This window comes from Vulpes vulpes, chromosome 1 (genome assembly GCF_048418805.1).
Source record: "Vulpes vulpes isolate BD-2025 chromosome 1, VulVul3, whole genome shotgun sequence".
NCBI classification, from domain to species: Eukaryota; Metazoa; Chordata; class Mammalia; order Carnivora; family Canidae; genus Vulpes; species Vulpes vulpes.
Genome location: NC_132780.1, coordinates 13,873,692 through 13,884,036, shown reverse-complemented (window position 1 = coordinate 13,884,036; position 10,345 = coordinate 13,873,692). Strand labels below are relative to the sequence as shown.

The following is a 10,345-nucleotide window of genomic DNA, read 5'->3' as shown; positions in this document are numbered from 1 at the left end:
GGTAGGAGCTGCTGACCGTGGTGTCACCTACTGGGTCCCTGTGGCCACAGGGGTTTGTGCACCATGCTTTGGCTGAGCCCAAGCAGCAGTCACCCCCCAACGCAAATACTCTCTCCTGGGGATGCTCTGGGGTCCTGGTGCCCTGTGGCCAGAGAACTGACACCTCCTGCTTGCTGGGCCTTGGCCACAGCTTCTGAGGAGGAGCTGGTATCCCTGAGGGGGCCTGAGGCTGTGCCCGCTGTGGGGAGGGTGCTCAGGGCCCTGGCAGGAGGGGCCACCTTCATCTCTCTCAGGTTTGGTTTTTTACAAGATTGATTTATTAACTATGATACATATCACATAAGGCCTTTTCAGTTTTTTACACCATTCCCATTGAGACGAGTACAATACTTGGTAGCAAATACATGATTTTAAAAAACAAAACCAAACAAAACCACCTCAGCCAGAGATGCTTCAGCCTTAGTCAATGGCTGACCATGCACTAAATCAGGTTGGAGCCTCAAAAAAACCCACGTTTTTGTTTTTTTGTTTTGTTTTTTGTTTTTTTAAAAAAAGGTCTGGAAATTAAGCAAACATTCCTAACACCAACTAGAGGATGTCCTGGTTAAAGCCCCTAAAATACAAAGAAATAATTGTTATACTTTCTTTACATACAGTTCTCCACTTTTGCTGCAAAACAGAAATTTAGGCACACGGCCAGACTACTAACACATATCAATACCATTAATATGCTTTTTTCTCAGGAAACTCAAAATATTTGTTAATTCAACATATATAAAGATCATTTAACATGTGAAAATACAAGTACCAGAAAAATAAGCTGGCAGCAGCACTATTCCAAATTTTCAAACAAGTTTTATTCCCATACAATTCAGAGATTTTTTATGTACACAGGGAACAGGAATTTTTATGCAAACAATAATTTAGGCCCTGTCTTGACTACATGAAAGTGTAACATCCCCGCTGCAGGCGTAGACCGGGCTCCCCAGGAGGGAAGGATCCTTCCTGGGCCAAGAGAATGGCCCAGGACAGAGCAGCCTTCCCCTTCCACACCACCCAACTCTCCGGTGTCGTCGCCAGCGGTCCCAGATGTGACTCGGTCGGTCCTTTCACCTAAGCACAAACGAGTGGCTTGAACCTGCCAAGCAACAGGAGAGCGACTCCTTGTCCATGTCTGTGGAATCAGCAAGGCCCGGGAGCGAGTGCAGTGCCGGCTGTCCCCGTCCCCAGGGCACACTGTACCCACTGCACAGGACTGCAGAGCTCAGCCCCTCAAAAGATGCCCAAGTACCTGGGGCTCCATTCTCTTGGAGGAACAGCGGATGGGCAGAGCCCTTGGTGGCAGCAAGCCGGTGTGTCCGCTCCTTTCTCGGAAACCCAAGCATGGCTGTCCTTGCAGGAGTGGGAAGTGGGCACAGGGGGACGGGGCTTTTACCAATGCAGTGTGGTTTTCAAGTTTTGGGGCTGAAACTGAACCGCTCTCCCAAGACCAGAGGCTCAGGGCCCCCGGTGTAGGGCCCAGGGAAGGCGAGCACCCCGGGCCCCTTCTGGCCAGTCCGCTGATCCTCTGATGTCACCCTCTGCCCACCTGGCCAAGACCAACAACTTCTGCTGGAAGAATCACACCCGGCAGCACACTTCCTGCCTTGCAGCAGGAAGACCAGGGGTGGCAGCAGGGTGTAGAACACAGGAAACAGTGCGGAGTATTTCTCAGCACCCCAGAACGTCAAGTGAGGGGAAGGACAACTTGATCAAGGGCAAGAATAAATGTGCCGTGCGTGATCCCCAATACACAACACAGCCAAGAATTCAGGGCGAATTCACAGCTGCACCTCTCGCCCTCGGACCCCTTCCTCTATGGAAGCAGCAGAGCCGGAGCTGGAGCTGGAGCCAACCTTATGATCACAACCAACGGCTATTCATTTCCACCAAATACAGCAACTGCTCTCTTGCGGAACCCAGACACTGGCCGGAGAGAGCTCCCGGGCAAACCGCTACTCAGCTGTGGGGCAGGGAACAAACCCCACACCTCTGCCGATCTGCTCACCCACTTTGGCCACGGCTAATGCCGGCCATTCCCTCAATTCCAGACCTGCGGTGCCCTTCGCATGAGAATCATCTGTGAAAGCACTTTCCAGAGCCTCACATGCTGGATGACCTCGACAGGTGGGTAGCATTCCATTTATAGCAGCGCACCCCAACACCAGCCCAGGCCTGGCTCTGCAGCCCCCATCTGAGTGCCCTTTTGGTCTTGCACTGAAGCCAGGGCCCACTACCACCACCAGTGACAACGCCGGCCCAGAATGACAGACATGCCCCAGTCTGAGTCAGCCTGGAGAAGCAGAAAACTAGAAGTTAGACTTGACAGAAGAAATGAAACAAGAGGAACCTGACGCTTCCTGTCCACTGTGGGTCTTTTGGGGCATAAGCCACCAGTACTCCCTGCACCCTTTTAAAGCCTTGGCAAGACACTGGGAATGGCCACTTAAGGGGTTCCCTTGGATCCCCTGGGGAAGCCTGGCTCCCGCGAGGGTGAGGGCAGGACACTGGTATTCCTCCTCAGTGGGACGCCCCTGGCCTCACACCCAGAAAAGCAGCCATCACACATCTGTACGCTCTCAGGGATGGAGGGAGCTTGTCCAGGTCTGGGTGCACAGCCAGGTTGGCAGGTGATGTGGGGGGCAGCCCCACGTGCCAGCACAAAGGCAGTCGTGGGGGGAACTGGTGGTGGGGACAGGCTTTTTAGTTCACACAAGGGATGGTGGCCACCCTCACCCAACACCCCGAGGGACTGCCTTGGACCGGGTAGGTGAATATGATCCAGAAAAAGGCAGAGATTAATTCAATAGAGGAATTTCCTCACCTACCTGGGATACAGAGTGAAGGGGGCTGGAGAGCCGGGGCCATGCCTGCCAACCCGTAACCTTCCAACCTTCCAACCGACCCTGACCTAATACATCAGGCAGAGCCACCAGAGAGGAGACCCCCTCACCCAACATTTACATAAACATTCATGTACCTTAGGTTTTTTTGACTAGTGTTCTTAAAAAGAGGTGGTAAAACTTGCAGGGAGTTTTTTTTTCCAAGCACCTTATTTTGCCGTACAAGAACTATTAACATTAAGGTATCCAGCTTATCCAGAGGAAGAAGTCGGTGAGCAAAGGGCCTCCCCTCCCCTCCGGCGGGCCCACAGCAAGAGTTGGGCTGGAGGCTGATCTGAGGCAGCTCTCAGTCAGGCCACTTGGCTGAGGGGGCCCAGGGCATCGTCGAACCTACCACAGGCATTGCTTCTTAAAGTGCAAAGAGACCCAGAGGCTGTGTGGCCAGCAGGGCCCTGGAGCCCAGGCCCAGGCCCCCTCCATGTCAGGCTTCCACGCTGCAGGGACCACAGCACGGCCATGAGGGGTGGGAGGGCAGCCAGGATTGGTAGCAGCCTTCACACGATTGTGGCATCTGAGGGACAGTGGGGCATGCAAAGGGTTCTCCTGGGGTCAGCAGGAAGGCCGGGAAGTGGAGGTGAAGGCCATTTCCTAGGGGGCGGCCATGGGGCTGACAGGCAGGGACAGCACCCTCTTCATGACTGACTGCTGCTGGGCCTTTCACTCCTCTGGGCCCTCCCAGTCCTGGGAGCACAAAGGATGTCCCTGTGTAGGAACCAGCAGACCACACTCCACCACACAGCACCCACCTCCCACAAACACCCCTGGGCTCGTGGTGTTCTGCGGTCCAAGATGAAAATGACTGCTTTAACACCAAACACACTAACTGAACCCCAGGTATACCCAGCATCCCCCACGCCCCCACCCTAGCTGTGCCCTCACGAACAGGCACAACCATGTGCACGCACACACACATACCCACCCACCCAGAGTAGTGTTTCCATAGCACTGTAGTGTGTTCCAAGGCAGGCCAGGATCCAGGCTGGTCTCCCAAGCTCTTTTCACCAAGGGCTTCAAGTGTCTTCTTGGGGAAAGGGGATCTGGTGACAAGACATGAGTGGGACCCCAACAGCCTCTCTGGCAAGCACTGGTGGGCATCCTTGTTTCGCTGTTACAGAGACAAGGGCCATGTGCCACTTGCTCGCCTCTCTGAGGTGGGAGGAGGGCTCAATCTTGAGGTCTGTAGTTTCTTCTTCTTTCTTTTGTAAATTACTGGAGGGTTTTTTCCCCATGTTTCTTCCAGTGTTGTTTTAAAGGGCATGTTATCCCCAAGGCCTGGGAAGTAGGAGGGGGTATGTGGGAAGTAGGTGGGGAGCCACACACTCTTGGTCCAGGCACAGAACTGCCCTCCCTGCCCCGACCTGCTGGGCCAGCCCTCTCAGCACTGTACCTTGGGTCGACAGAGCTGTGGCCTGTGTGTTTCCGAGGAGGCAGCTGGACAGAGGCTCCCCTAGAGGGGGTGGGGGTGCAGATATGGAAGGTGGGAGGAGACAGACAACAGGGATGGAACTGTTCTCTGTAGGGGCCGTGGCCCTGCCCCTGGGGCGGCCCAAATCTCAGAACCTCCTCCCATTGGCAGAGGCTAGGGCTCTGTCCCAGCAGTTGTTAGATGCCCCTGGATACCCCGAGGCTGCTGTGCGTGGGCAGGTGGTCTGGGGAGCTATGAGCATGTGGAGGGCCACTGCCTGGCCAGTTCAGTCCTCAAAAGGGTCCAAGTCAAAGGGCAGGGTGTTCCCTAGCTGCTGCCTGCAAACAGCTCCAGGTCTGCAGCGTTGGGTTCAGGGAGCCTGATAGCCCAGCCCACGGTGGACTGGGGCTGATGTTACTGCTGAGGTCTTGAGAAGGTAACAGGGGAGAGGGGACACTCTCCCCACCCGCACACCAGTGGACCTGGTTTTGCTCAAAGCCAGATGCTGCCCCGTGGAAGAGAAGGTCTCCTTTTGCCCCAGGCTTTGGTGGCTCACAGCGTGTGTTCGGCTTGAAGCTGGGAGGGGAGCAGGGCCTGCATGGGGGACTGGGGGGTGGGTGGTGGTGACTGGGGAGGTGATGGCTGACTCGTGACAGGTGTGGAGGTGAGGAAGGGGACAGTGGAAGCCACGGCAGAGGGGGAGCTGGGCGTGGCCCCGGGAGGCTCACTGATGGGCCGATTGTGGAAGAAGAAGGGGCACTGCTGGATGAAGAGCTCAATGATTGTCTGGTAGGTCCGCGTGGCTGTGAGGGCATCCATGGTGCTGAAGTCAGGTCTCATCAAGGTGGGCCAGAAGCAGATGGAGAGGTTCTCACTGGTCATGAGATTCACCTTGTTGTTGTGGCTGACTCTGTGGGGGACACCAAACTCAGCGTCAGAGCTCCATAGGGCGGAGGGCTCTGGGTGAGGCTCTCGGCCAGCAGGGCCCCTGCTCTGTCCCATGTGTGCTCATGGCCAATGTCATCCCAACTGCTTTCCCTGCCTGCCCATTCACAACCTGAAAATAGAAAAGGTCCAGCCTGGAAGTTGAGGCCTGAGACCCTCTATGGCCAGTCCTCTGCTCCAGTGTTGCCACCGGGCCAGCCCGAGGTCTTGGCTCATGGGATGCCCTCCACAAACCCAGTGGGTAGACCGTCTGGCTCAGGGACTCTCATCCAGTGAACTGTGTGATGCTGCTCTGGGTGTACACAGAGGCAGTGAGGATATCCTGAACTGGAACTCCACAAAACACCACTCTGCTGAGAGGAATAGGTCTGCCTAGAAAACCAACCTATTCTGTCTGTGCAGAAATCCAGGATACGGTCTGTTAACAGGTTTCCTGCCCATAGCTCCTGTACTTACTGAACAGTTTGAGTTTCTTCACCACACACCTGTCCTGCCCAGTGTTTTGTTACAGACAGAAGAGGACTCTGGGCATGCTCAGGGCCACTTGGACCCCTTGGATAGAACCAGCATGGAAATGTGAGGAGAAGCCAAGAGGCCAGGATACTCCTTGGTGAGCCAGATGTGCCCCCACTGAGGAGGTGGACCAGCATCCCTTTGAGGGCCAGGCTGAGAACACAGCCTGGAGCAGTTGCATTCTGCTGCTAGCTGGCCCTCGCTGGCAGTTTTGAAAAGAGGGAAGACCAAATAGCAAGCCCTGTAACATACTTGTTCAGGTGAGAGATGACGTATTTGAAGACTTCGTGGTTTTCCTTTGGAAATTTCTTGAGTACCTCCTTAAGGGCATGTAACTTCTGCTCCCGGTCATTGATTTCTGAGGAAAGAGAAAAACCAAAGACTCTTGTGGCCATGGCTGGTGGATGTTATGGGTTCAAGACAGATACTGGTCCCGGACAGGTGGTGAGACTAGTGGGGTGGTGAGACTAGGGGCGCAGCCCAGGGCTTTCAGACAAGGTCAACCCAGTCTTTCCCCCCAAAGCCTGTGCCCAAGGAGGACACACCTGGCGGTGGCACCGACCCAGAGCCAGACCTACCTCTGGATCCCAGGCTCCTGCTGAAGGGGAGCTCTGTGTGCCTCGGACTTCCTGGCCCCCACCACCCGAGACTCAAGGATCCACAAAGACACCGCCATAAAGAACACCATTCTTTGCTCATCCGGTTGCCCGTGGAGACAGGCATCCCAATGCAGAAAGCCTGTGTGCTTCCTGACCAGATGAGTGAGCGCTGCCACCCGCCCACGCCAACAGACTGTCTAGGGAGGGAGTTTGTCACAAGACCAGGGCTCTGTCCTTTTCCTAGAGATACAAGGACCCTCTACACATCTCCCCATTGGAGGAGCTGATGGAAACAGTGAAGGAATTCTCATGCAGTTCATCAAAGGGACTACGCATCCCCTTCCCCCACTACCGCCCACACGTTGTCCATCATGGAATCCTAATGTAGCTGGAGCATGAAAACAAGCTATCTCGAATAAGTGCTTATCCACAGCAGGCCTGGTTCAGTTAGTCTTTGCCGTCCTATGAGGCAGGGGCTTCTCCCCCTATTGGGAGATAAGGAATGTGAGTCCCAGAGAGGTAGCAGAGCTTGAATCAAACCCCACCGATTGGCCACCGATTGGCTGCAGAGCGTGAGTGGGGACCATCGTACTTGCTCTCTGGGGTGTCAGCTGCCCTTTCCCTTAGCTTGTCTTGGCTGGAAGAGCCAGCCCAGATTCCTATGAGCGAGAAAGATCTTCCTATGGCTACTTCTTAGAGCTGAAGGTGGTACCTAGGACCCAGAAAAGCCACAGTAGGATCCAGGAAGAGATAACAGCTATCCCACACTTATGGTTGTGGGGGTGGGAGGATGGTGGATTGCTAAAAAAAAAAAAAAAATTATTAAGGTTTCCTATTGATTTGGGGGCACAGACTTCTTTGCAGTGGATATAAGCGCTAGAGCCTCTCCCCAAATATGCTGTGCACAACTCTGGCTACAACTTCCGGAGGTTTGCGAGTTACCCAAAACTCATTGTGTTCCTTAGAAAGCCTATGGCCTCCAAGTTAAGAACCTCTACAGTAGGCAATGTGCCTCTAGAGTCATGGTCTGGGGAAGCACAGGAGCCTGGCTGAGCTAGACTAGGAAGGACAGGCAGAGCTTGAATGGCCAGGGAGGGATGGCAAAGTGCAGGGAGGAAAGGCTGTGTGGCAGGTCAGAGCCCAAGCCCAACCCCTACCCATATGGTCCTGGGTTCGAATTCTGTCTTGGACACCAGCTACCTGTGTGATCCAGAGTGTATGCTCTGGTCTAAGGGGCTGGTGTCGGTGATGCCACATGGTGAGAGAAGAAGCTCACAAGTGGACAGTCAGCACCTGGAGGCAGTCTGAGGGGCAGGAAGCAGTGGGAAGGGAGGCCACAGAGATGGGCAGGGTTGGAGCCACCTGGAGCTTTTGCTGGCAGGCTCATGGGCACAAAACCTAGTGAATCTTTTTTTTTTTTTTTTTTTAAGATTTTATTTATTTGAGAGATGGAGAGAGGCAGAGGCACAGGCAGAGGGAGAAGCAGGCTCCATGCAAGGAGCCCGACATGGGACTGGATCCCGGGTCTCCAAGATCACGCCCTGGACTGAAGGCGGTGCTAAACTGCTGAGCCACCCGGGCTGCCCACCTAGTGAATCTTTTGACTCAAGAGTGGGGCCTGAGGGTGCCTCAGTGGCTCAGTCAGTTAAGCATCTGCCTTGGGCTCAGGGTCCTGGAATGGAGCCCTGCATCGGGCTCCCAGGTCAGCAGGGAGTCTGAGTCTGTCTCTCCCTCTGCTGCTTCCCCTGCTCCCCACTCTCTGCCAAAGAAAGAAATAGATTTTTTTTTTAAAGATTTTATTTACTTATTCATGAGACACAAGGAGAGAGAGAGAGGCAGAGACACAGGCAGAGGGAGAAGCGGGCTCCATGCAGGGAGCCCGACGTGGGACTTGATCCTGTGTCTCCAGGATCAGGCCCTGGGCTGAAGGCGGTGCTAAACCGCTGAGTCACCAGGCACCCCCCCTTTTAAAAAAGATTTTATTTATTTATTCATGAGAGAGAGAGAGAGAGAGAGGGGGGGGGGGCAGAGACAGAGGCAGAGGGAGAAGCAGGCTCCATGCAGGGAGCCCAACGTGGGACTCGATCCCGGGACTCCAGGATCACTCCCTGGGCTGAAAGCGGCACTAAACCACTGAGCCACCTGGGCTGCCCCCGCCTCCGTTTTTAAAGATTTTATTTATTTATTCATGAGAGACACAGATAGACACAGGCAGAGGGAGAAGCAGAGTCCACGCAGGGAGCCTGACGTAGGACTTGATCCCAGGTCTCCAGGATCACACCCTGGGACAAAGGTGGTGCTAAATCGCTGAGCCACCTGGGCTGCCCGAAAGAAATAAAATCTTAAAAAAAAAAAAAGAGTGGGAATTGATAAAAATAGCGTTTCAGTAACAGCTGTCTAGTAGAAAATGACTAAAAAACCACAAGAACTAATTAGGTGGGGCCATTAGCACCTTCACTGCTCTGCACCCAAGGTTTATTTTAAGGGTTCAACCTCGGAGAGTACACTTTCTCCCAGGCCTTGAGTTTCAAAGATCTTTACTGTTAAACTTCAGTACAGTTTACTTGAAATAAGTGTACACTGCTCTCATCAGGAGGAGTGACTGTCTTTGGCACCTGAGAATCATGTGGCAGGCTCAGAATCTCCCTTAGTAATCACAGCCCCTCCCAGATGCGAGCTCAGCACAGGGGCACAGGTCTCTCCCAGGCTGTGTGTCTTCATCAGGCATTCGACCCCTGGGGCACCTGCACCCAAAAGTGGGCCTACCTCATCCTCCTGGCTAGAGGCAGGAAGTGGGGCTGGCAATGACCAGGGCCTGTCCTCCATGGAGCCACAAGAATGCTTGCTGCCTCTGTCTTCCTTGAGAGGAGGAGGAGGGAGCAGAGATGGGAGCACCAAGACCACATGGATATTGCTCACACGCTGTCCTCAGGGATGCTGGTCTGCCTCTCCACGTGGTGCTGCAGCCAAGTGCCCAGCGCCAGGACCTGGATGTTATGTCTCTCCCTCCTTTCTGCAGTCAGCTTTGAGCTCAGATGCTCAGGAATGCTGAGGAGCATAAATTTGGCCTGAGGGGGCGGGGCAGGGGAGGAACCCCAGGAGAGCAAGAGGAAGGTTCTCAGTGAGGCCAACCTTCCCTCTGCCTCATGAAAAACATGGCCCATCTTGTTGACTGGACTTCGCTCACCTCCTCCCTCAAGCAAGCAAACCCTCTCTTGGGTACTTGGGACAACAGTGATTTCTTACCTCTGGACAGTGCCAGAGCACTCAGGGGACAACTTCAGAGTTGCTCTTTTTACAGCCCTCACCACACTGGGCTCATCCTACATGCTGCATGAGAAAATGCCAGGAGGCAGTGCCAAGGATGAAAGATGGGTGAGGGGGAAGGCAGGTGGGCACAGGCTGGTCCAGCACATCTGCTCTGGGTCCCCTGCCTCCTGTCACGCTGTGGGGCTCTCCAGCTCTAGTGATCCTCTTTGAAGGAACTGGTGGAATGGCGAGGGCACCTCTAGAGAGCCAGGGCCTCTCCAGCTAACACACTGTAGTTGTGAAATTAGGTCTCAGTCAACTGAGATAGCAAAACAGGTTCGGGAAAGGCATTTGCAGGCCAGCCGAACCAAGACAAAACCTAGATACAGACCAGGCAACTCAGAACTCATTCAGAACAAATACGCCAAGAACTCAGGATGAAGGGGAGGCCAGAACTTAGAAATCAGCTCGCCTCACCCCTCACAGCATACAGATAAACAGGCAAGTTGCCGTCAGGGTTCTTAATCTGAAACACTATTTTTTGCCCTGGCTGTGCCACTCTGCTGCCACCTTTAGCTCAAGACATCAGACTCAGGCTAGGATCTGCTGCCACCTAACTCAGTGTCTGGAGGAAAACCTCTGATGGCCTTTGACTATCTCACACACGTGGACCACCAGAAAAGGAAAAGCCT

At 54.1% G+C, this 10,345-nt stretch overlaps 1 protein-coding gene across 2 annotated transcripts in view; it reads right to left on the bottom strand.

Annotated features, from left to right (window-relative positions):
- Positions 1-294: 294 nt before the first annotated feature.
- ARHGAP35 (Rho GTPase activating protein 35) overlaps positions 295-10,345 on the bottom strand; it is a 132,124-nt gene continuing 122,073 nt past the window's right edge. For both annotated transcript variants that reach the window (XM_026013918.2, XM_072755486.1), the window contains exons 6-7: positions 6,058-6,163; positions 295-5,257 (exon numbers count right to left, since the gene is read on the bottom strand). In XM_026013918.2, coding sequence (XP_025869703.1) covers positions 4,900-5,257; positions 6,058-6,163 — 464 coding nt within the window. In that variant the 3' untranslated portion in view covers positions 295-4,899. The remainder of the gene's footprint in view (positions 5,258-6,057; positions 6,164-10,345) is intronic.